General features: G+C 54.7%; 1 protein-coding gene and 1 pseudogene across 8 annotated transcripts in view; both read right to left on the bottom strand.

Annotated features, from left to right (window-relative positions):
• AP3B2 (adaptor related protein complex 3 subunit beta 2) overlaps positions 1–24,685 on the bottom strand; it is a gene marked incomplete at its 5' end in the record, with an annotated part of 33,337 nt that extends 8,652 nt beyond the window's left edge. For 2 of the 7 annotated variants that reach the window (XM_079763906.1, XM_079763905.1), the window contains 14 exons: positions 1,606–1,782; positions 3,610–3,719; positions 3,995–4,127; positions 4,397–4,459; positions 6,106–6,177; positions 6,511–6,565; positions 6,876–7,159; positions 7,272–7,454; positions 7,557–7,623; positions 8,435–8,595; positions 12,939–13,034; positions 13,302–13,376; positions 13,835–13,910; positions 22,337–22,449. In XM_079763906.1, the coding sequence (XP_079620032.1) occupies positions 1,606–1,782; positions 3,610–3,719; positions 3,995–4,127; positions 4,397–4,459; positions 6,106–6,177; positions 6,511–6,565; positions 6,876–7,159; positions 7,272–7,454; positions 7,557–7,623; positions 8,435–8,595; positions 12,939–13,034; positions 13,302–13,376; positions 13,835–13,910; positions 22,337–22,449 (1,665 nt within the window). Of the gene's footprint in view, positions 1–1,605; positions 1,783–3,609; positions 3,720–3,994; positions 4,128–4,396; positions 4,460–6,105; positions 6,178–6,510; positions 6,566–6,875; positions 7,160–7,271; positions 7,455–7,556; positions 7,624–8,434; positions 8,596–12,938; positions 13,035–13,301; positions 13,377–13,834; positions 13,935–16,267; positions 17,098–22,336; positions 22,450–23,074; positions 23,113–24,589 lie in introns of those variants that run through there. The other 5 variants (XM_079763899.1, XM_079763901.1, XM_079763900.1 and 2 more) reach the window with 5 other exon arrangements.
• LOC307095083 (26S proteasome regulatory subunit 4-like) lies at positions 10,527–11,775 on the bottom strand (annotated as a pseudogene). Its single transcript has one exon. The product of its transcript is annotated as a 26S proteasome regulatory subunit 4-like (transcript).
• Positions 24,686–25,634: the final 949 nt, after the last annotated feature.

Here is a 25,634-nt window from a genome sequence, read left to right on the forward strand (position 1 = left end):
CGCAGGCGAACGTTCTATCCACTGAGCCACACCGGCCAGGGCTAGTCTACCTGTCTTTGCAAACGACAGTGGTAGCCACCGTTTATGGAGTGCCTCCTAGCATTAAGCACTCAGCACCACCCCAGGACGGAGCTCTGAGCCAGGCACAGCAGGCACTCGGGAAATGTCCTTTAAATCAATCCGTCGGCAAAGGCGCACGTGGCGAACACATGTGGCCAGCGGGACAACCTGGGGATAGGCATGTGAACACCCAGGCTTGGGAAACAGGCCGACATCAACGTCCGGGGGCTCAGCACTCGGCTCAGTCCTGAGCCTGTCGGTTCCAACCGGTGTGGCTCCGCACCCACGTGACCTCACCTTGTCACACGTTCCTCCCACGGCTCCTCGCTCCCCTCTGAACAAGGAGGCACACATATTGCTCAAGGACTGAAGGCTCCCCAGGGTGCTCCCTCTACCTTCTCCTCTCCAAGCTTCTGCTCCCACCATCCTCACACCCACAGGCCCAGGGCCCCACTGCTTCCGCCCGTGACTGCTGTCCCTTCCGGCTCCTGGTGAGTCCCGGACCCGAGGGCCCCGCCTCCCTAGCCTGAGTTCCTGGGGCCCAGTGTGGCTACCGGGGGTCAGAGGAACCCCTGAAGAGGCACAGAGCCACCACCCAGAGTCTGCCATGGGCTGCTGGAGAGGCCTCCTTCAGTCCTACCAGGCCCCGGGCTCCCCGGAGGAAGCATGCACACTGGGGAACCCTGGCCACCTGGGCAGACCAGCCACCTGCCTGAACTCTCTTCAGAAAGGGGCCTTGGCCCTGGCCGGTGTGGCTCAGTGGATAGAGCACCGGCCTGCGGACTCAAGGGTCCCAGGTTCGATTCCGGTCAAGGGCATGTACCTTGGTTGCGGGCTCATCCCCAGTAGGGGGTGTGCAGGAGGCAGCTGATCGATGTCTCTCTCATCGATGTTTCTAACTCTCCCTCTCCCTTCCTCTCTGTAAAAAATCAATAAAATATGTTAAAAAAAAAAAAAAGAAAGAAAGAAAGGGGCCTTGGCCCTGGCCGGTGTGGCTCAGTGCATAGAGCAGGCGTCCTCAAACTACGGCCCGCGGGCCACATGCGGGTGTTCTTGCCGTTTTGTTTTTTTACTTCAAAATAAGATGTGTGCAGTGTGCATAGGAATTTGTTCATAGTTTTTTTTTTAAACTAAAGTCCGGCCCTCCAACGGTCTGAGGGACAGGGAACTGGCCCCCTGTTTAAAAAGTTTGAGGACCCCTGGCATAGAGAGTTGGCCTGGGGACTAAAGGGTCCCAGGTTTGATTCCGGTCAAGGCATGGACCTCAGTTGCAGGCTCCTCCCCGGCCCGGACCCTGGTCAGGGCGCGTGCAGGAGGCAACCAATCGATGTGTTTCTCTCACATGGATGTTTCTCTCTGTCTTTCCCTCTCTCTCCCACTGTCTCTAAAAAATCAATGGAAAAATATCCTGGGGTGAGGATTAAAATAAATAAATAAGCGGGGGGGGGGGGGGCCTGGAGTTCACGCCCACCTGGTGAGGGCACACAGAGTACCGCGTGGCGGGTTCTGGGGACCGAGTGTTGAGGGGCACCTCTCAATCTGTACCTGCTTGGAGTTGGTCAGGTAGAGCTTGGCTGCCAGGTTGATGACCTGCAGCTTGACAATGTCCTCCTCGGCTGTGAAGGACTTGGCCATTTTCCTGAGGACGTCGGGTGCGATCTTGGGGACGTGCTCACAGTACTCGCCGATGAGCCACAGGATGCTGGCGCGGGCCATGGGCACCTGTGGCGGAGGGAGGGGGTTAGGACCTCGGTAAACGTGGCACGTGGGCAGGCACGTGGCCTGCCAGGGTAATGGCGGTCCTCCCATCTGCACCGGCCGCTGTACGATGGGCTCCTCCAGAAACGGGGGTGGGGGCAGCGGGAGAGGTATTAAAAGGTGGGCAGCCTGACCGATGTAGCTCAGTGGGTGAGCATCGACCTATGAATGGGGAGGCTGCGGTTCAATTCCCAGTCAGGGCACATGCCTGGCTCGATCCCCAGTGTGGGGTGTGCAGGAGACAGCCAATCAATGACTCTCTCATCATTGTTGTTTCTATCTCCCTCTCCCTTCTCTGAAATCAATAAAATTATATTTTTTAAAAAGGTAGGCGTCTGCACCTGGGTCCAGGTGAGGCCACGCACCCCCAGGGTCCGGGTGAGGCCACGTGCCCCTGAGTCTGGGTGAAGCCATGCCCCTGGGTCCGGCCGAGACCCAACCAGAGGGAGTCGGACCTGCATTACCACCATTTGTCCACCATCCAGAGCAGAGGGGTCAATGCCGACATGTACTCATAAGGAACTGGTGGACATTGATATTGGGTCTCAAAAGAACTGTTGGACCAGAAAGAAACTCACTACAGACTGATTCATTTGCCTGTCAGCATAACTATTATTGCTCATCTCACATTCAGTTCATATAAGTATATCTCTAGTGACACATGATCTCGCTCATCTAGGGGAAATGATGAACAACATAGACTGATGAACAAGAACAGACCCAGAAACAAGGAGGCATCGATCGGACTATCGGGCCTCAGAGGGAGGATAGGAGAGGGTGGGGGGAGGGGGGAGAGATCAACCAAAGGACTTGTGTGCATGCATACGAGCCTAACCAATGCTTAAGTTCAACAGGGGGTTGGGGCATCCATGGGGAGGGGTGTGGGATGGGAATGGGGGGATGAGGACAAATATGTGACACCTTAATCAATAAAGAAATTAAAAAAATATATATATAAAATAAATAAATAAAATTTGTATTTGCTGAGAATGTATTATCTTGGTAGACCTATATTTATATTCAAAAACAAATTAGAAAAAAATTATTTGTAAAAAATTAAAATTGTTTTTTTTTTTTTTTTTTTTTTAAAAAAGGTGGGCGTCTCCTGGGCAGCATAGCCCTTCTTCCCTGGGATTTCACTGGCTTCTTTTCTTTTTAAAATATATTTTTATTGATTTCAGAGAGGAAGGGAAAGGGGGAGAGAGAGATAGAAACATCAATGATGAGCGAGAATCATGGATCGGCTGCCTCCTACACACCCCCTACTGGGGATCGAGCCAGCAAGCCAGGCATGTGCCCTGACCGGGAATCGAACCTGGGACCCTTCAGTCCGCAGGCCGATGCTCTATCCACTGAACCACACCGGCTGGGCTCCCTGGCTTCTTCAAGCCCTAATGTCAGTCGAGGTTTTAAAGACTGATTTCCTGGATCCGCTCTGTCCTCAATGCTTTGCTCCATGCCACTCTTCCTGAATCTCCAGGAACACCTGGTTTCAAAGTTTCAACTTGCCATGAAAACACAGGACTTGTCAACCAGCCACCCCTGGCGAGAGCGTTGGAGAAAACACGAAAGGGGCGCTCGGTGAGGGATTCCCCAAAGGGAAGGTGAATCTTGGGCAACAAGGTCAGGGTCACATGGCCCCATCTTTCCCCTCCTTCCACCTGAAGACCTATTAGAGCCCGTGTGGGAGGGTTTGGAGGTTGATTTTGTTAATTATAGGGTCTTAGGATCAGGGAAGGACGCAGGGGTGGGTGGGGAGGGGAGGGGAGGCGGCATCCCTGCCGCCCACACCTGGATGTTGTCCGTGAGCTTCGCCAGGTGCTTGATGATCTCCCCGTGCTGTGCTGGCTGCATCTGCAGCAGCTTCTTAATGACGACCACCGACTCCGCGACCACCAGCTCTGCGGGATGGAAAAGCGTGTGGGCCCCGGAGAGAGCCAGATGGCCACGTGCAGGTGGACAGACCCTGCAGTGCCCCAGACCCTGGCTCTCTTCCTCACCCCCTGCACTCCTCCAGTGGCCCTGAGAGACGCAGGGACACCTGGACACCCACTGAGGCAGACGGACCGATGGACACACCTTGTGCCTGGACAGACAGGTGGATACCCACTGGCCGTCGGCCATGCAGGCAGACACCCACTGCTCATAAAGTCGGACACTCACGACAAGCACTGACCATCACGGTTGGACAGCAGCTGCACCAGGCCGTTGAGGCAGGTGTCACGGACTCGGCCTATGTTCGTGGCACAGCGTCCAATGGCCTGGATCGTGGCTGCCACAAAGTCCTTGTCCATGCTGCGGATGTAGGTCTGCGGGACATCGCAACAGGGTGACCCCTCAGTGGCCCCGCCGGCTTGCGGGGGACTGTCACGCCTCATTCAATGACTCATCACGCCAGAGACTAAATTCTGGGAGAGGAAGCGGCCCCCTCACCCGCTGCCCAGTGATTCCCTGGCCCAAGGCCAGCAGGGGGCATGGGGAGAGGACCCAAGATAACCGTTTCTCCACTCTGGACCCTTAGGAATGGCCCGCTCTCCGCTCTCCGGGCCCTCTGGATGGGACCGGCCCCAGCCCGTACCTGGAATTCCCGCAGGACCGTAGGGATGTTGGTCTCGTTGGCCAGGTTGGTCAGCACTTCCAGCTGCGGGAAGGCAGAGAGTGGGCGTCCTGTGCTTTCACACCTGGTCATTCCAGACACATTGCACACACCAGCAAACACTCCTCAGGCAGCCCCCGCACCCTGAGGCTGACCGGGAACTGACCGGTCACAAGCCTGTCCGCACTGCGGGACCTTTTCGCCTCTGAAATGGGTTCCCTGACAGATGCACTCACAGCCTGATCATGTCACCTCTCCCGCTCCATTGAAAACGTAAAGCCTGCCCTAGCCGGTGTGGCTCAGTGGATAAAGCGTCGGCCTGGGGACCAAAGGGTCCCGGGTTTGAGTCTGGTCAAGGGCACATATTTCAGTTGCAGGCTTCCTCTCCGGCCCAGGCCCTGGTCAGGGTGTGTGCAGGAGGCAACCAATTGATGTGTTTCTCTCACGTCGGTGTTTCTGTCTGTCTTTCCCTCTCTCTTCCACTCTCTCTAAAAATCAATGGAAAAATATCCTCAGGTGAGGATTGACATAATAATATTAATACAGAAAACATAAAGCCCTGGCTGGTTTGGCTCAGTGGATGGAGCGTCGGCCAGCGGACTGAGGGGTCCTGGATTCGGTTCCGGTCAGGGGCATGTGCCTTGGTTGAGGGCACATCCCCAGTGGGGAGTGTGCAGGAGGCGGCTGATCGGTGTTTCTAGCTCTCTATCCCTCTCCCTTCCTCTCTGTGGAAAATCAATAAAATATATTTTAAACAAATAAAGAAAACATAAAGCCTCCTACTGCTTTTAGGATAAAGACTAACATCTTCCCTTGGTCTGGAAGTCCCTGATCTCCCACCACTCCCCCTTGTCTTCCATGCCCCCGTCACAAAGGCCCGTTGTCAGACTCCTGCCTGCCTCAGGGCCTTTGCATGTGCTGTCTCCACAATGTGGCTGGAGTGCTTCCAGTTCCTGTCCCTGCCTTTACTTAGGTAATTCGTGTTCCTTTCTCAGGCCTGAGTTCAAGCCTCCTTCTGACACCAGACTACATCAGGTCCTCCTACTTATGCTCTTGCAGTTCCCTGTACTGTTCTGTCATGCTGCGTTTCACAAATGGATTTTTACGTTTGTTTTAGGATTAGCTGCTAAATGCCTCCTCCTCACCCCAATTGGACTGTAGGCTCCACCAGAGCAGGATGCCTGATTACCAGTAGTTTGCTTTCTCTGAACTGTTTAAATTACTCAGTGAGGTAGCAGAGCAGGAACGGGATGGGGTACAGGCTCCTGTGGGTATATATGTGCATGGAAGCCCGAGGGGGTGGGAGTGTGGGGGTGATAACACCGTGGGTGGGAGACGGAGGGCTGCACTGAGAAAGCATGAATTTTCAAGTCAGCAGAACTGACCTCGGGGTGGTTACCTCCTCCCCTCGGGCCCACATTTTAATAAAAAGGAGAAAACCTGCACTTCCTGAGGTTGTTGTAAAAACTGGCGGGTACAGAACAGGTCTAGGCAAAGGTCAGTTCCCTTCCCCATCCCCCCCCCCGCTCTCATTAGCCCGGCTTCCTGAGCAAACACTTCTGGCTGGGAGGCCACGGGCTCAGCCCCAGACACAGGCAGGCGCCCAGGTGGCCACTGTGGATACCTGAGTGGGTCTATGGGGTCGGGGGACATGGCCAGAGAGGCCACAACCACTTCTGTATGCCACTCACCTTCAGGATCTTGATCTGGGTGGGGTCGGTGGACCTGATGTAGAAGCTCTTCAGGTAGGGCTCGAACATACCCTGTCAGGGGAGAGGCAGCCAGGGAGTTCCCCCAAAGCCTCTCTTTCAGGGCAACCCTCCTCCTGGCCCAGGGCCCCGTGACCTCCCTGCAGTATCACTGTCCCCCACTTCTCAATTTCCCCCTCCTCCCTCTAGATCTGACGGGTCTTTCTTCATGGGCTTTCCTTCCTAAGGGGCCCCGGGATCCTGCATTTGGGGTCTCCCCTCCCCCACGCCGCACTGCCAAAGCCCTTTCCCAGCCTGCTTCTCCCCGGAGGCCCTAGCGCCATGAGCTCATGGTGCCATGGAAGCCACCCCCTGGACGGGGAGGGCAGTCCTTGGTCACTTGCTCACCCGGCGCTTGATGGACATGGTGGCCACGTTCTGGAGCACCACGTACTGCACCTCACTGCAGAGGAGGGCCAGAGGTTATGTGGGCCCCTCGCTGGGGCAGGGGGCAGCCGTGGAGGTAAGGAAGGTGGACCAAGTAGGAAGGAGGAGGGGACCGGTGTGGCCAGGGCACCAGCAGGAGGAGATGGGCCAGTGTGGGCAGGTAGGGGGCATGATGGGCTCATGGTCCAGAAGTGGGAGGGCCCAGGGCGGGGGCGGGCGGGGCCAGGGGAGTGGGCGGGACCAGGGTTGGATGTGAGGGGGAGTGTGGGCGGGGCCAGGGCCGGTGTGGGCGGGGCCAGGGCCGGTGTGGGCGGGGCGGGCCGCACCTGTGACTGCGCAGCAGGCGCACCAGCGCCTTGGCGATGACGCCCACCTCGGCCTTGGGCGCCAGGTGGAAGTAGAGCTGGGCCACGGCCATGACCACCGCGGCGCTGCGGCTCTGCAGCAGCGGCTTCGTGTTGCGCAGCAGCAGCCGGTGGTCGGGGTCCATGACATAGGGCTTCCGGGCGGGCAGCGCCGCGGCGGCCGCCTCCTCTGACCCTGCACCCTTGGCCTCGTCCTCCTCCGAGCCATAGAAGGCTTTCTCGGGGTTCTCCTCCAGCAGGGATTCCTGTAGGGGGACGGGGGAGGGGGGTAAGGGGGGGGCGGGCAGCGGGCGCCTGCTCTTGGCGACCCTCCTGCCCGCGCCGGGGGCGGGTGGGGCGGGCGGGGCGGGCACTCACGTTCTGCGTGGGGCTCAGGAACTGCGTGCGCGCGTAGCGGGTGAGCATGCTGATGATGACCACCTGGCCCCACTCCTCCACGTCGATGAGCAGGTTGCAGAGCTTCCGGTAGTTCTTGTGGATCAGGTCAATGCGCTCCGGGCACACCTCCTCAAAGGCCATCACCACGCTACCCGCCACCAGCTGGGGAGCAGACAGAGGCCAGAGGGTCGTGGGGAGGGAGGGCCGCAGGGCCTCTGTCAGGCACCTTCCCACCCACCCCGGCCTGGGCACCCCTAGACGCACCGTGGTCTTGTCGGCCAGAAGCTTCTCAATGACCTCGATCAGCTGGTCCTTCTGGTCAGAATCCAAACTGCGGGAGAAACTGTTGAGAGGGACCTGCCCCGCCCTTCTCCATCCTTCCCAGCGTCCGCCCAGGCTGTGCTCAGCTCCCTCACCCCAAGTGTGAGCGTGCTCCGCCGGCCTCCATCTCTGTCAGTTCCCAACACGGGGCCTGCAACCTGGGCATATGCCCTTGACCTGGATGGAAGCTGGGACCCTTCAGTCCACAGGCAGACTGAGCCAAACGGGCTAGGGCCCAAAACTGTCTTAAACCACCTGAAGAATAAAAAAAGGAGGGCATGCCTGACCGGCGTGGCTCAGGGGTTGAGCGTGGACCTATGAACCAGGAGGTCACAGTTCGATCCCCGTGGGGGCACATGCACCCCCAGTAGGAGGCGTGCAGGAGGCAGCCGGTCAATGATTCTCTCTTATCACTGACTAGAGGCCTGGTGCACGAAATGCGTGCACTCAGGGTGGGTTGGTGGTGAGGGGTATCTCACAGCGTCAAGCCCCCACTGGTGACGCGGGACCTCTGGCCTCCCTGCACAGAGCCATGGGACCCACCTCCATGCCGTGCACATAGCATCAAGTCCCCGCCCACCCATGTGAGCCTGCTGCACACGCAGCCTCCTGGTGATGGGTTGTTACTGCGTGAGGGTGTTACGACCACATAGGCTTTTATTATATAGGATGTTTCTATTTCTCCTTCTCCCTTCCTCTCTGAAATCAATAAAAATACATTTTTAAAAAGCAAAGCAGAATGCAAGACCTGGGACAGGCCAGGGGTGGGCTGGGGACTTGGGGACCCCTCCCCCAGGAGTGGGGGCGGGGCTGGGGCACACCTGTAGAGTTTAGGGATGGCATGGGCAGCCGTTTTCCGCACGTAGGGCGACATGTCCGAGGCAGCTTCCTTGATGGCCAGCATCATGATGGGCACTATGATGGGCACGCGGATGCTAGAGAGGACGCGGAGGGCGCTGGCGCGGATCAGCTGGTTGGGGTCCTGAGGGCAAGAGGGGGAGGCAGAGCCGTGAGAGGCCACCCCCGAGGAATGCGCTGTCCCTGGCTACCGCCAGCTCTGGCTTCCTTGCCCCGTTCTGACCCTGGAGGATGTGCCAGTGTTGGGAACCCTGGGGGGGGGGGGCACTGCTTGAAGGCATGGACTCTTGGCCCTGGCTGCACAAATCTGACATGTAAGCGGGTGTGGCACTGGGCTGCTGCTTCATTCTCAGGAAGAGTGGAGAACTCTCGGAGCACCTAACGTTCCTAAACAGCCCCTGTTCCTTAGTTCCCTTGTGTTTATGCAGAGGCCACTCCCAGCAAATGCAAGCTGGTCTCCCTTCTAAGAGTCCGTCCTTCCACGCCTCTCCCCAACGAACCTCTCCCAAGCCGTTCTTCTTCCTCTTTTCCAACAGTGTTTTTTTTTCTTTCTTTCTTTTTAAATATATTTTTATTGATTTTAGAGAGGAAGGGAGAGGGAGACAGGGGTAGAAACATCAATGATGAGAGAGAACCATGGATCAGCTGCCTCCTGCACACCCTCCCTAGTGGGGATCGAGCCCGCAACCCAGGCATGTGCCCTGACCAGGAATGGAACCTTGGCCTCCTGGTTTATAGGTTGACGCTCAACCACTGAACCACGCCGCCCGGGCGTCTTCTCCCACAGTGTTTAAAAGAGAAGAGTGTGGGGGCCCCTTCTCATTGCTCCTATAGCTTCCTGTACACTGAGGAGGACCTGGACAGTGTACTGCAGTCATGGGCTGCAGCAGAAGCAGCTGCAAGTGATGGTTCATCTTGGAGGGGGATGGACAATGGCAGGGGTGCTGGACACGCAAGACAGACGCTACCCGGATTTTCTAAAATGAAGAAAAGAGAAGATCCACAACACTACTGATAAAAATGATGGCAATGTCAAAATTCTGGAATTCATTTTTAAACAGAAGGCTTAAAGGCACTTGTTTAAAAAAGCAGGAGGGTAGCCTGGCTGGGGTGGCTCAGGGGTTGAGTGTGAACCCATGAACCAAGAGGCCACCAGTTTGATTCCCGGTCAGGGAACATGCCTGGGTTGTGGGCTAGATCCCCAGTGGGGGCATGCAGGAGGCAGCTGATCAATGTTTCTTGTCGATGTTTCTATCTCTTTATCCTTCTCCCTTTCTCTCTTTCTAAAAAAATCAATAAAAACCATACATTTAAAAAAAAGTTACTTTCAAAGAACAAATAAAAAGCAGAAATGTGCATTCTAGCCAGCTTGGCTCAGTGGATAGAGCATCAGCCTGCAGACTGAAAGGACCCGGATTTGATTCTGGTCCAGGGCACGTACCTCGGTTGCAGGCTGATCTCTGGTGCCCTGACTGAGGCTGCATGTGGGAGGCAATCAATCGATGTGTCTCTCACATCGATGTTTCTCTCTGTGTCTCTCCCCCTCCCTTCCACTCTCTCTAAAAAATCCATGGAAAAGTGTCTTCAGGTGAGGCTTAACAAAAATCTCTATATATAAAAGCCTAATATGCAAAGTATCCCCTTGGGAGTTCTACCAACCGGGAGCTCGATCGCTCGCTATGACGTGTGCTGACCACCAGGGGGTGGCGCAGAACGAAGGAAGGCCCCGGCCAGCAGCCGGCATCCGCTAGGGACCCTACCCGTGCACAAATTTCATGCACTGGGCCTCTAGTAAATATATAAATAAAAATAAATAAAAAGCAGGAGTGTGTATTTTCTTTTTCTTTGTTTTGTTTGCTTGAGAAGGAGCTCACTTTATTGGGAATGGAGTGCTGTGCGTCGGGCTCCTACACATGGTGCTCAGGAAGGTACACAGGGCACAGAATGTGTTGCCAATGAAGAGCAACTGGAACGGGCTCCTCTGGGCAACTTCCCACCACCTCCCTCCCCAGGGTCGGCACTCCTGACCCTTTCCTTGAAGGCAACTGTGGTTCACTAGAGATAGAGCCCCGCAGGGGTGCCTTCTTGTTTTTTTACACAGAACATTTTCTTCCGGTTTTCTGAAGTCTTCATTTGCTGCTTTCATTCTACGTCCCCGCAAGGCCATCAGACCAGCTTCTGTGCAGAACGCCTTGATGTCAGCACCAGAGAGGTCATCCTTAGCCGTGAGCAAGTCGCCCAGTGTCACGTCATCAGCCAGGTACACGCAGCAGGTACACGTAGCCAGCATCCTTCTGCTTGTGTGGGCCTGGAAGGTGAGCTTCTTGGTCTTTTCATCCGGCGGGGGGACTCGATCTTCCTGTCAGTGCGGCCTGGTCTGACTAGTGCTGGATCCAGAGTTTCTGCTCGGTTTGTGGCCATGATGACTTTAACGTCTCCCCTTGAATCAAATCCACCCAACTGGTTCAACAGTTCCAACATTGGTCACTGAATTTCTCTCTCACCTCCGGAGTTTGAGTCATATCTTTTTGTCCCAATGGCATCAATTTCATCAGTAAACACGATGGATGGTGCATTTCTTCAGCAACTCGAAACAATTTCCGAGAGAGTTGGGGGCTCATCACCTAGGTCCTTCTGAATAAGTTCAGAGCCAACCACTCTCAAGAAAGTGGCTGAGGTTTGGTTTGCTACTGCTTTAGCCAATAAGGTTTTACCTGTGCCAGGTGAACCATAGGGAATGACCCTCTTATGGGGCTTTATACCCCCATCTCTTCATAATACTCAGATGAGTGAAAGTTCCACAGATTCCTTAATTTCCTGGATTTGGTTGGCCAACACCCCCCGCCCCCCGTCTTGGCAGAGGTCTCCCGTGGGGTCTCTTCTACCTTCACCACCATGATCAAGGGGTCCGAGTCATCCATCAGCATCCCTATCACGGCATGCACCTTGTGGTTGAGCAGGACAGAGCAGCCTAGTTCCAGCAGGTCCTTGCCCACCAAGGAAAGAATGCGGACATAGTGTTCTGAGCCCACAGATGTAGACACGATGGCGTGATTGTCATCAAAGATCTCTTCTAAGGTCCCCGCCGACATTGGGGTCCCCCTCAGATCATCCACCTTTGATCTTTCCTCCTCTTGCTTTTCTTCTAAGGGCTTCATTTGTTCCTGATTTCTAATGAATTCGTCCTCCATGAGAAGACAGTCTTTAATTCTCTCTAATTTCAGTCATTTGAACTGGCACTGAGTGTGAGGTGTCACCAGAGGCAGTGTGCTGGCAGCATCTGGTCCCTTTGGTTTCTTCTTCTTTTTCCCACTCTGGTTGGTACGGGAGGTTTGTATTTTTTTTTTCTTGTCCTTGTCATCCTTCTTGCCACCTCCAGGACCATGACCAGCACTCTGACTTCGACCCATCTTGCCAGTAATGTGTATTTTCTTAGAGTAAAATCATATCACATTCACTACTAAAACCTATTTTCCTTTAAAAAAAAAAAAAACCATTTTATCTGGGGATGATTATGGATTCACAGGAAGTTACCCCAAATCCCCAGTTAGGTTGCGTATGGGAGGCAACCGATGGATGTTTTTCTCTCACATCAATGCTTCTCTCTCTCTCTCTCTCTCTCTCCCCTTCCCTCTCTAAAATCAATAAAAACACATTTTAAAAAATAAAATAAATAAATAGTGTGGGGGAGTCAGCCTCCACTCCAGTATAAAGGACTTGACTCCTCCCATGTCCATTCTTGGGTGACTTCCTTTCCCAGCTGCCCCAGAGAGCGTTCCGCCACAAGAGAAGGGATCCGGGTCTTCAAAGGAGCTGCTTTGCATACATTGGGCATCGGAGACAAGGCTAAACAGAACAAGGAATCTGTTCCAGCTGGAGGGGAATAGCAGCTGGCTGTGCTGACCTTCCAGGAAGTAGGTCCCGTGTCCTGTCCTCTGCGCTCCCCTTGGCGTCCACCTCCATGTCTGAAGCAGCCCTCCTGCAAGGCCACCTTCATTGCCGTCCTCTCAGTGCGGCTCCTGTGTTTCCAGTAAACCTTTTGTTCCCCCCTACCCAGCTCCAGGTGAAAAGATTCCAAAGTCACTGTTCTCTACAGACGCCTGGGCCAGGGGAGGCTGCGGTGACGAGGCTCTGACACCCCAGAGGTGAGGACCCAGGAGGGTAGCTCCCCGCCCCTTAAGGAGCTTGACCTGTCTGCCGGGCTGTGGGCCCCAGCTCCTTTACACCCATGGGGGGAGGGCCAGCGGGATCCACTGTCCGGGGTCCAGGGGTTCATATCTGAGGCTGCCATTAACACAGACTTCTCAGGAGAGAAGAGACACCCACGTTACCTTTCCTCTGACTCTGAGGCTCCCAACCTTGGGCAGCTAGGAAAGGACCCCAGAGCTCAGGCCCACCCCCGGGGCCCACTCCTCCAACACAGCACCACCGAGGCCCCGCCTCAAGGTAGCACACCAAGGCACTGACCTTGAGGCCACGCTGGAAGGTGGAGATGGACAGCAGGGCCAGGTCCTGCTGCTCCTCGGCGTAACGCACCAGGTACACGTAGACCAGCTTCTTCACCTGGGGAGAGCGGGTTTTCCAGCAGGGACTGGCGCCCCCACCCCGTGGATGTCCTCACCCCAGCTGGCTGCGGTCCTCAGGGGCAGATCCCTCCAGTGGGGAAGAGTGTCCCTGGTGTGCCCACCCACCTTCTCTCTGGCCCACATCTAGTTCAGGGGCATGTGGGCAGGACCAGGGACACTTCTGAGCAGGGCAGGCCCCCGGGGACTGGAGGGCCCCCTTCCTCACCCCTGACCAGCAGGAGACCCCTCGCTGGGGAGTGCTCACCTCTATGTTCTTACAGGCCACATTCTTCACCACAGCGGGGAACAGGTCTGAGGCATTCTTTCCCCGGGCGATCATCTGCATGGGGAGGTTAAGGTCGGGAGGAGGAGGAAGAGAAGGAGGAGGAGGAGGAGGAGGAGGAGGAAGAGGAGGAGGAAGAGGAGGAGAAGGAGGAGGAGGAGGAGGAGGAGGAGGAGGAGGAAGAGGAGGAGGAAGAGGAGGAGGAGGAGGAGGAGGAGAAGGAAGAGGAGGAGGAGGAGGAGGAGGAGAAGGAAGAGGAGGAGGAGGGAGGAAAAGGAGGAAGAGGAGGAGGAAAAGGAGGAGGAGGAGGAGGAGGAAGAGGATGAGGAAAAGGAGGAGGAGGAGGAGGAGGAAGAGGAGGAGGGAGGAAAAGGAGGAGGAGGGAGGAGTAGGAGGAGGAGAAGGGAGGGGGCCAGCACTTAATAGGAGATGGTCCACAAAGGGGACATGCTCTTTGACCCCAGGCCCCTTCCCCAAGGAAGGCCCCTCTTTCCCCCGTTCCCCGCCACCCTTACCGCCACAATCCTCTTCATGGCCTCCAGCTTGAGGGAATCCTTGTTGCTGTCCAGCATCTCCTTCAGGTCATCGTGCCTGGTGGGAGGCACAGGGAGTCAGCTGAGGGCACAGGGTGGGGGTGGGGCTATTAATCCGGAGGATCCGGGCAGAAAGAAGGGGTGTGGGTGGGGCTGGCTCAGGCAGGACCCCATCGGAGGGGGAGGGGAAAACATGTGGGTCAGACAGTGATATGGGTTGAACTGTGTCCCACACAAAAAAGAGATGTTGAGCCCTAGCCGGCTTGGCTCAGTGGATAGAGTGTCAGTCAACCTGTGGACCAAAGGGTCCCGGGTTCAATTCTGTCAGGGGCATGTACCTCGGTTGTAGGTTCTTCCCTGTCCTGGGCCCTGGTTGGGCTCATGCAGGAGGCAACCAATCAGTGTGTTTCTCCTACATGGATATTTCTCTCTGTCTTTCCCTCTCTCCTCCATTCTCCCTAAAAATCAGTGGAAAAATATCCTCAAGAGAGGATTAACAACAACAACAAAAATAGACATGTTGAAGTCCTAATTCCTGAGCCCCAGAAGGTGACTTTATTTGCCGTTTTAATTAGTAGTTAGGATGAGACCATACTGGAGTAGGGTGGGACCAGTGTTCTTATAATAAGACTAGAGGCCCAGTGCATGAAATTCGTGCATGGGGTGGGGGTCCCCTCAGCCCAGCCTGCACCCTCTCCAATCCGGGACCCCTCAGGGGATGTCCCACTGCCAGTTTAGGCCCGAACCCCAGGATTGGGCCTAAACCGGCAGTCGGACATCCCTCTCACAATCTGGGACTGCTGGCTCACCTGCCTGCCCGCCTGATCGCCCCAACTGCCCCCGCCCTGCCAGCCTGGTTGCCCCAACTGCCCTCCCCCGCCAGCCTGGTTGCCCCTAACTGCCCCCCCTGCTGGCCTGGTCGCCCCTTACTGCGTCCCTCCTCCCCCGCCGGCCTGGTCACCCCGTGCAGCCTGCTGTTCAGTCATTTGATCGTTCTCACTAACCCCCCTGCCAGCCTTGTCACCCCACGCAGCCTACTGTTTGGTCATCCGTCTGGTTGTTTCAGTGGTGACGGCCCCTGGCTTTTTATATATTAGGATGGTCCAGGTGGGGGAGGAGCCTGCAACCGAGGTACATGCCCTTGACCAGAATCGAACCCGGGACCCTTCAGTCAGCAGGCTGATTCTCTATCCACTGAGCCAAACCCTCTAGAGCTTTATTAACATTCTTAACTTCAAAAAGAAGCAACAAGAACTTATTCATTCAATTCATTCATTCATTCATTCATTCATTCACCATTCAACAAATACTTTGTTGCTAGGCTGCCCTGTGAGTATAGAGACTGAAACCTGGGACTCTGATCCATAGGCCGACGCTCTAGCCACTGAGGCAAACCGGCTAGGGCCTATTTGAGATTCTTGATGATACATTAAGGCTCCTAAGTTCAGCTACATCAGCCTCAGGGGTCCTGGGCCCTCCTGAGGAGCCAGGTGGGTGTCCCTGCCTGTCACTCCGAGGTAGGTGCCATCCCTGGGAGCAGGGAGGTTGGAGGATTCTTTAAACTCTGGGTGTTCTCTAGAGCAGAACTCCTCACACCCAGGTGTCCTCGCCACACCCACAGATGCCACAGGCACTTGTCAGATGCACCCCCCCCCCCCCCCCGCAGGCCTGTGCTGGGGCGCCCACACCACTCCCACCCACCCAGCTTGCTGCACACACTCCAGGCCCCTGAAGGTCCCAGGCCCTGGGCCACGGAGAACTGAAGGAGGGGAGAGGGGGAAGGAACCACTGGGTGTAGGCAGGAGTGCAGGCAGGACTGTCAGACGCCACTAACACAGACAGACCGCCTGGGGCCCCTCGTCCTCGCTCTCACCAGCGAATGTTCCCCAGAGGGAGGGGACGGGAGAAGCACAGCAGCACCGAGGCCCTGAAACCTTACTCTCCGAGGTCAGATCCCCTTACATCACTCACTGACCTGACCCCTAGTCTGGCCTGAGGGACGCTCTGGGGTGAAACAAGCATCTGAGGCCAGTCATGCTCCCCCCTCACCCACACGTTCCAATTCACAAGCCGGGAAAGGCTGGCCAAACTCTATCCGGGCTTTATCCCGGCCCTAAACCTCACCTACAGCCCATTCCAACCAGGGCCTGGGGGAGGGAAAAGGTCAGTGTGGGACCTCAACCCTCCATCATTTTACTATCCTCCTCCCCTCAGAGTTCTGGGGATTTACGCGCCTGGTCACTTCCTCATATTCAGTCCCCATCCTGGGCCCCACCTGTCCCACCTGGTCCCTAAATGCCAGCCCAGTGCTCCTCCCTCTGAGCAGGTGGGACTAGCGGAGTCCGGCCTGAGTGGCAGCTGCCCATCCCTGGCCTTCCCGGGCGCCTAGGTGTGGTCCCTGGGCATCCCCTGTACCGTAGTGGCTGGCTCTGACTCTGGCCTTGGCCGGGCTCTGGGCACGGTCCTTCCGGGGACGCTTCTGGGGTCGTGTCTTCCTCTGGGGCCTGTAGCCACCGAAGCTCCTCGGGCTGCAGGGCCTGGTACCAGGGTGCGGGCCCGCCCTCCGGGGCCAGCACGGGACTGGCAGCCTCCTGGTCAGCCCCGCTGGCCCCTCGGGCCCCCGTCCTGGCCACGGCTGCCGGGAGCTGCAGGAATCGCTGCATCGGGACCAGATCCTGCTCTGGGACGGGATGAGCTGACCAGGGAGGTGGGGACGCCTGTCACGGTACCAGACGGCCCGCCCCCGAAACTCAGAAACCGGACACTGGCGGGGAGAGAGGCTCTGGTTTCCTCTTTGCAGCTCAGAGACAAGGACCGAGGAGGGGAGGAGACTGGGCACTAGGCCAGCCTCAATCTCTGAGCAGGAGGCCAGAGGTCGGGGGAGCTGGTTCAGAGGGAGGTTGAGGGGTGCCCTCCTCACCTCCATTCACACCCCAGTGGGACCTCTGCCCCCCCAGAACTGCTCTTCAGAAACCTTGCACACCCTTCTTACTCTGACCCAACTTTTTTGTTGTTGTTGTTAATCCTCACTCGAGGATATTTTTCTATTGATTTTTAGAGAGAACAGAAAAGAGGGGAGGAGATAGAGAGAAACATCAATGTGAGAGAGACACATCGATTGGTTGCCTCCTGCATGCGCCCCCACCAGGGCTGGGGATCAAGCCTGTAACCGAGGTACATGCCCTTGACCAGAATCAAATTCGGACCTTTCTGTCTGCAGGCCAACGCTCTATGGACTGAGCCAAACCGGCCAGGGCTTCTTGCCTCTTCTTATCTCACCTCCTGCCCTACCTGGCCGAGGCCTCCCAGGTCATCCCTCCACCTGCTCACTCATACCCTTGCCCTCTGGTCCTCACTGTCTCTACCCTGCCAGGAGTGGTTGGCTTTATTCACTGTATTTCAAATTCCGTTAACCTTCCTCAAGTTCCCACGCTCACCTTTGCCTTCGATAAAATCCCTCACAGATCCCAACATCTATGCTCTCCTCTCCCCTCCCCCCACCCGCCAGGAAGAGCTGGTCCGCCTTGAAGCCAGGCCATTCCTCCCACTCAGCTCTAGAAACACGTCCCCCCTCCCCCCCGCCCATCACCTAAGGATTTGTGCCTCCTGCCATTCCCTTCAGCCTCTCCCACGCTACTGGCCCTTTCCCATCTGCAGTTAAACTTGCTCTAGGCGCTCCCATCCTAATAAACAAACAAAAATAAAATGGACTATGGAAAACAGTATGGAGTTTACTCAAAAAAATTAAAAATGGAACTTCCGTTTGACCCAGCGATCCCACGTCTGGGAATATATCCTAAAAACCCCAAATCACCAGTCAGAAAGAATATATGCACCCCTATGTTCATAGCAGTGTTATGTTCAATAGCTAAGATTTGGAAACAGCCCAGGGCCCATCAGTAGATCAATAGATAAAAAAGCTGTGGGACATTTACACTGTGGAATACTATGCAGCTGTAAAAAAGAGGGATCTCTTACCCTTTGGGACAGCATGGATGGACCTGGAAAATATTGTGCTAAGTGAAATAAGCCAAACTGAGAAAGCCAAATATCACATGATCTCACTTATTTGTGGAATCTAATGAACACAACGAACTGACCAACAGCTTTTCGGCTCTTAGAGGTGTACCGGTTAATAATGCGGATTTTTTTCAATATATGGAGTTACACATATGTTGATATATATGCGATTTGATATGTATGTCAATACAACAAAATTGACAGCAAGTTTCAAAACTTCATATGTCAAATTTTCTGAAGGTGTTAACATCATAAGATATTTTTACGCCTAAAAATGTCGAATTTCATGCAAAAAAAAAAAGAGCATTTGCAGGAAGCTTTAATTCATTACTTTATTTTGAAGAAAAGTGCTGCTAAAAGTTATCGTATACCTCGGGAAGCTTATGGTGAACATGCTCCATCTCAAGATACTTGTGAACACTGTTTTAAACGCTTTGAAAGTGATTTTTTTTTTAAAGTGATTATTTTTATGTGAAAGCCAAAGAACGTCCAGGTCAACTGAAAAAGTTTGAAGACCAACAATTATAAGCATTATTGGATGAAGATGCATGACAAACTCAAAAACAACTTGCAGAAAGATTAACCGTTGCTCCGCAAACCATTTCCAATCATTTACAAGCAATGGAAAAGATTTTAAAGGAAGGAAAATGGTGCCACATCAACTGATTTCCAAAGACAAATGGAAAACCGAAAAGTAATCAATAAAATGTTGCTTCAACGGCACGAAAGAAAGTCTTTTTTGCATCGAATTGTGACTGGCGATGACAAGTGGATTTATTCTGAGAATCCCAAACGCACAAAATCATGGGTTGATCCAGGTCAACCATCAACATCGAATGCAAGGCCAAATCACTTCAGAAAGAAGACAATGCTCTGCGTTTGGTGGGATCAGGAAGGTGTGGTGTAGTATGAGCTTCTAAAACCAGGTGAAACCATTAATACTGATCACTACCGACAACAAATAATCCATTTGAACCACGCTTTGATCGTGAAACGACCAGAATGGGCCAGAAGACACGGCAAAGTAATTTTTCTTCATGATAACACACCATCACACACTTCAAAACCAGTTAAAGACACGTTAAAAGATCTTGCCTGCTAAGTATTAACCCACCCGCTATATTCACCAGACCTTGCTCCTTCAGATGACCACTTGTTCTGATCGATGGCACACGCACTTTCTGAGCAGCACTTCAACACATACGAAGAAGTGGAAAATTGGGTCTCTGAATGGTTTGCCTCAAAACAAGAAAAGTTCTATTGGGACGGTACCCACAAATTACCTGAAAGATGGGGGGAAATGTGTAGCTAGCGATGGACATTACTTTGAATAAAGCACTTTTGATGTTTCTCTTGAAATTGTCGTGTTTTCTTGGATTAGGAAAATCCGCATTATTAACCGGTACACCTGTAAGAGCTGAAGCAGGGAGGCATGGAACAAACTGACATGCCTCGATGTGGGGTTGGGGGGACAAGAAGAGATAAACCAAAGAACTTATATACTTATATACATAGCCCATGGACAGAGGTAATAGGGTAGGGAAGACCTGGAGGGGTGGGTAGAGGTTGGGAGGAGGGAGAAAAGAGGGGGGGGGGAATGGGAGACATCTGTAATCTTATCAACAATAAAAAATACATTAAAAAATAAAGGACAAACTTCCCTGAACCTGTGTTCTCCTCCAGAAACTCTTTCCCTCCTTCCCCTTTCCACTGAAACTTCTTTAAAAAAAACACACACATTTTTATTGATTTCAGAGAGGAAGGGAAAAGAAGAGAGAGAGATAGAAACATCAATGATGAGAGAGAATCACTGATTGGCTGCCTCCTGCATGCCCCCTACTGGGGATTGAGCCCACAACCCAGGCATGTGCCCTGACCAGGAATCAAACTGTAACTTCCTGGTTCACAGTTCGATGCTCAACCACTGAGCCATGCCGGCCACACCATTCAAACTTCTTGAAAGCAAAGTTCCCATTCACTGTGTTTTATTCATTCAGCTGCTATTCACTTATCTATCACTTTAATCTGGCTTTAGATGCCGATTAGAATTTAGGACTGAGGGGTCATGATGTCTGCAGCTTACATGATTCAGCTAAAAACAAGTATGACTAGGTGGCTGGACAAAGCGAATATGGCCCAATGTCAACAATGGTTGAATCGAGGTGAAGGGTGTACACATTATTGCATTACTCATTCAACTTATCGGTAGGTTTAAAATGTTCATAATAGGATGTTGGGGGAGGGAAGAGAGGAACGATCTAGCTCTTTCTCTGACTTTGCCAGAACTGGTCTCCCAGGGCAGGAGGTGGGGAATGAAGTAAGGAGGGGTTGACCTGCTCTTTGTCAAACCAAGGGTCACAACTTTCTTTCCTTGTCTGACTTGATCTCAATGGGCACTGATCATACTGGTCACTTCCTTCTTCTTGAACCCATGTTTTATTTTCCTCCTACCTTTTAAAAAAATATACATATTTTATTGATTTTTGTACAGAGAGGAAAGGAGAGGGATAGAGAGTTAGAAACATCGATGAGAGGGAAACATCTATCAGCTGCCTCCTGCACACTCCCTACTGGGGATGTGCCCGCAACCAAGGTACATGCCCTTGACCGGAATCGAACCTGGGACTCTTCAGTCCCCAGGCTGACGCTCTATCCACTGAGCCAAACCGGTTAGGGCCTTCCTACCTTTTTAAAATATATATTTTTTCATTGTCTTCAGAGAGGAAGGGAAAGGGAGAGAGAGATAGAGACATCAATGATGAGAGAGAATCATTGATTGGCTGCCTCCTGCACTTCCCACACTGGGGATTGAGCCTGCAACCTGGGCATGTGCCCTGACAGGGAATCCAACAGTGACCTCCTGGTTCATAGGTTGACTCTCAACCACTGAGCCACGCCGGGTGGGCCCTCCTGCTTTTTGGTTTACTTTCTGTTATTTTGAAACACTGCCCTGCTCTCTGGTCACTCCCAATATCGGTGCCCTAGTTGAACTCATATGCCCTCCCTGGGTTAATCTTCACTTCCTTCTGTGGCCTTAACACAACACACACACACACACACACACACACACACACACACACACCCCTCCTGGAATGCAAATCCTAATATCCAGCTACCAACTCGACTTGAATGTCTTGAGTTTATAACATCAGCATGTCCAAAACTGGGCTCAACACTGCTTATAACATCCTTATTTCCAACCACACTGAATAGCACCACCATCTATCTGGCTGCAGGCACCAGTAACCCGAGTATCATCCCTTATCTTCTCCCAGCCCCTTCCTCTCACCTCTTTCCAAATTAATCATCAGGTCCTGGCTTCTGCCTCCTCAAGAGCCCTCAAATCCTCTGTCCCTCCCCTATACCAGGCCATCACATATCCTCCTCCCTACTTCAACACCCTTCCCCCGCGCACACACACACACACACACACACACACACACACACACTTATCTCTGGACCAATCCAGCACACCCTTCAATCTCTTCTCCACAGTCCAGCCTAGGATCCTTCTAAAATGCAAATCTGATATCAGTATCGCCCCCTCCCCCCCAAAAAAAACCCTTGGCATCTCCCCACCCTCATTTCTGGTCACTACAATGGTTTGCACGGTGGTTTGTATGGGGATTCTGGCCCCACTGTACCTGCACGTACAAAACCTGTGACCTGACTCTCCTTCACCTCCCCAGCTTTCTATAAGCTCTTGGGTCGGCCTGTAGCATCCCTCACTCTCCACCCTCCAGGCCAGGGTCAAGCTCCTCCGGCCCTCCCCACGGCCCGCACTACACTGAAAACCCTCTGTGCTCCCCTCTAGAGCAACTCGAGGGCCAGGATCGGCTCACGTTCATGGCCGTATTCACAGTGACTAGGACAAGACTCCACACAGTGGGCCCTTATATATGCTTGCTACAGAATTTACGAATAAATGAAGGAAGGAATAAGGTGGGGAGGGGCAGAGGGAAGTTAAGGTGGGGCTGAACTACAGGAGCAGTGCACCCGGTAAGAGATGACGATGAGAACCTGGGGCTGAGAATGAGGGAAAATGGATTTGTAGGAGGAGCCAGGCCTGGAGGCTCCGAGTCTATACCCCATCGGCTTTCCTCGCCACCTCTCACCCCTCCAGAGTTCTTTTGGAATCGGCCTGCCTTGTGGGAAAAAGGTAGAGAACCTGGAATCCACAAAGCAGAGAAACCCCTGGGGCGGGGGGTCGGCCCAGGAACAGAGGGGGCTGGCCCATCCCCCCACGGCCTCCAACCACGTCGCGGGGCTCCAGGTGCGCCCCTGGGTGGGGAGCGGGTGTGGGGACTGGGGCGCAGCAGACAGGAGCTGCGGGTTCAGTCGCGTCGCCAGGGTGGGGCCTGGTGCGCGGTCGCTGTCCATGGTGCCGGCGCGTCGGCGAGGCCCGGCGCAGGCGCGGACCCGGGAGGCCCCAGCCCCTGCCCACCCTCCTGTCGGTTCCCTCACCGCTTGTAATCGGAGGAGAAGATGCCGCCGCTGGCCGGGTCGTGGCCGTACTCGGGCTCCCCGGGGCCCGCGGAGCCACCCTTGTCCTCATTGTAGGCGGGGGCCACCGACATGGGTGGCTGGGGCGCGCGGCAGCAGAGAAAGGGGGCGCAGCGGGCGGGCGAGGTCTGTGGCTGGGGCGCGGGGTGCTGTACCCTGCAGGGTGCTGAGGCGCGGGGTGCTGTACGCTGCAGGGTGCTGAGGCGCGGGGTGCTGAACACTGCAGAGGCCCAGTCACCGAGGCGCAGGGAGGGAGCGATTTATCATCAATCAGGGCCCTGGCGGAGGCTCTTAAAGGCACCGGTGCCCAGTCGCGGAAGGCGTGTCCGCGGAGGGTCTGCCCCGCCCCGCCGCTTCGCAAATCCCTCCCTCCCAAGAGGATGGCGCGCGCCCTGAGGGGATGCCTCTCCAGGTCTGCCAGAGGGCTCAGGCTGCGGAACTGAGGAGGCGACTGCGTTCTGGGGGTGCAGGCCGCCTTCGCCTGCCCTCCCCCCTCCTGGCCTTGGGGATCGGCCTCTAGGGGCTGTGCTGATCACCTACTCAGCGGAAGGAGAGGGGGGCTGAAGAGAAGGCTGTGCCTGAAGGCTGGGGGGGAGGTGGGGGCGGTTAGACCACGGCACCAGAGACTGACCACAGAGACCAAAGATGCCAGGAAAAGAGATGAGGACAAAATAGAGGGGCGGTGAACCCAGATTTCACCTTTGGAAAATAGTTTAATGACCATTTCTTGAAGCCTCTGAAGGGCCTGAGGTCAGCCTAGTCTGGGGGCAGCTCCATGTCCAGACACCGAGGAGGGAAGGGAAAGAGAAGCGGCTGGGACAGGGCCTGGTGCAAGCAGATGAAGCCTCCAGCTCAGCTCCCAAGGTTCCAGGCGCCCCAAGGAGAGACGACCTGGATCTAGAAGGAAAGGGATGGGATCTGGCTGGGCCTGAGTTTGAGGCACCGGGTTGGCTAGGGGGGTAGATGGGTCTCTTGGCTGGGCTTGGGGGAGGAGTTTAGAAGAGCTCCAAACAAGCCTCCAAAGAACATGGCAGCCATGAAAGTGAAAAATAAAAGAACGAAAGGACAGAGGAAGAAACCACTAAGAAATTGTTTTTTAAAAAAAAGATATGAAGTGATCTGAAAAAATAGCAAATACAGTTTCAAAACATAGACTAGAGAACTGAAATGCATAAGTATGTCACAATATATATTTATAGACTGTATATGAGGCCCCTAGAACCATAAGAAATGCAAAAAAAGTTCACTGTTAATAACTCATTCTCGAATTGCCCCCCTTAAAAATTAAATTGCCTCCCTGTGGGGCCCACTGACCTATAGACTAGGATGCCTATGTCCCCAAGACCAGAACTGGGGAGCCTGGTGGAAATGGGTGGGGCCCAGACAGGCGGAGCAGGGCTCCACAGGAAGGTTCCCCTGATCCCAGTGGGTTTGACCAGGACCCGTCAGTGCCTGGAATGAGAGGCTGGGCGGCTGGGGGAGAGATAGGGCCGGGCTCTCTGAGCTGTGGGCAGGCCTAGTTTGCTTCCAGGGGGGTTGATTCTGTCAGAGGAAATCTGGCCTTGAGGCGAGTGGGCTGCACGGGTGCAAGGGTGTGAATTTGGCAGGAACACCGTGGTGAGCTGCAGTTGTTAACAGGCTCTGGAGGCGGGTGAGGCCCTGAGTGGGTAGCTCACCAAGCTAATGGGACTCGGATCCGTTTGCAGGGTGTCCAGGCTGGGCCCCAGGTCGAGCAAGTACAGCGCAAAGTGCACGCAGCTGCTTAGTGCACGCAGGTAGGGAGACGGGTCCACGTCCATGGCTTGGTGCAGGCGGCACTCGAGTGCCCTGCGGTCCATGCCACTGCGCCTGCGCAGCACATGCCACAGCGGGTCGGAGCGCAGCAGCGGGCGCTGCCCCTGCTTGGAGACAATGCCTTCGCAGGAGCCCAGGGGCAGGTGCGGCCCGTGCCCACCAGGAGTTTTGCCTGCGGGAATGGCCGGATGGGTACGGATCACAGCCCGGCTTAGATCATGTGACCCCCCCATCCAGAGATCGTGCACCCCCATTTCCCAGGACCCGGAGGTGGGTGCCTAAGCGCCTCTTTTCAGAAACCTGCGGCCCCAGCTCGGACCACAGTCTCCCTTCCCCTGTGGCTCGCCCACTGGTGGAGCGGGACTCGGATGGGCAGTCTTCTTTGCAGACCAGGCCCCTGCTTCAGCCGGAAACGCTTACCCTCGAAGTGGATGCTCTCTCCGTGGCCGCGGTGCACACCCACGTGGGCCCCGCACCAGCGTCCGGTGGGGGAAATCAGCCTGAACAGGAAGAGGTCTCCAGGCTCCGGCTCCCTGCCCTCCAATTCCAAGGTCTCGAAGTGCTGACCCAGGAAAGCCTCCGAGAGGAAGAATTTAATGGTGCCGACTGCTCTAGTCACGGCCTGTGAGGAGAGAGGGACCAGGACTTTGCACGGGCCACCTCCTCCCACTAGGCATCTGGTTAGATGATCTGCCCAGGGTTCAGGGAGACCTGGCTCGGGGATAGGCCCGGGGTGAATGTCCTCACTCCCCCACACCTGCCTTCTGTGCCGGACATGATGGATAAATCCTGCCTCCAGCCACCCCTGAGAACCCCTCAGTTTCCAGCGATTGGGACCTCCTCTTCAGCCAAGTCTTCCTCTCATCTCCAATTCCAGCTACCCCATTATCTTCCCCTCCTCTGCTCCCGGACCCCCTCCCCAACCATCTCCCATCTTGCTATTCCCTGGAGGAGTAGCAACACATCGTCAGACAGCGTCAGCTGGTACCTGGGGTGACAGATGTCCCGAAGGAACAGAAACCACAGAGAGATCTGCCCTCCGGATAGGCACGCCTCCCAAGTGTGAGTGGGAAAGACCCCCTCCAACCAATCTCAACAGAAAACATCTAGTGAGCAGTTGCGCATTTGATCCTTAATATAATCCCTTTGATGAGGACAGTAGCCCATTTTCAGGATAAGAAAACAGGCTCAGAGGTTGCCAGGAAGTAGTCAGTATGTGTCTTAATGCCCTTTATACTAAACACCAGTCACCTCTTACCTTCTCTTCCTCTACAAGGAAGTGAGAACGCATTTAGATCGAATTTCCCGTCTTTACTGAGGGCTTCTGGGACTTGCGAGGAGGGCCTCACTCCCTGGGCTGGGCCAGACCTTAGGTCTCAGCCTGGGCGAGGGTGACAGAAGGGCCTGTTGGGCATGAGCTCTGGCAGAGGAGCTGAGAGAAGGCAGTGACCCGCCACCCCTTGGT

Source organism: Cnephaeus nilssonii (assembly GCF_951640355.1).
Source record: "Cnephaeus nilssonii genome assembly, chromosome: 24".
NCBI lineage: Eukaryota > Metazoa > Chordata > Mammalia > Chiroptera > Vespertilionidae > Cnephaeus > Cnephaeus nilssonii.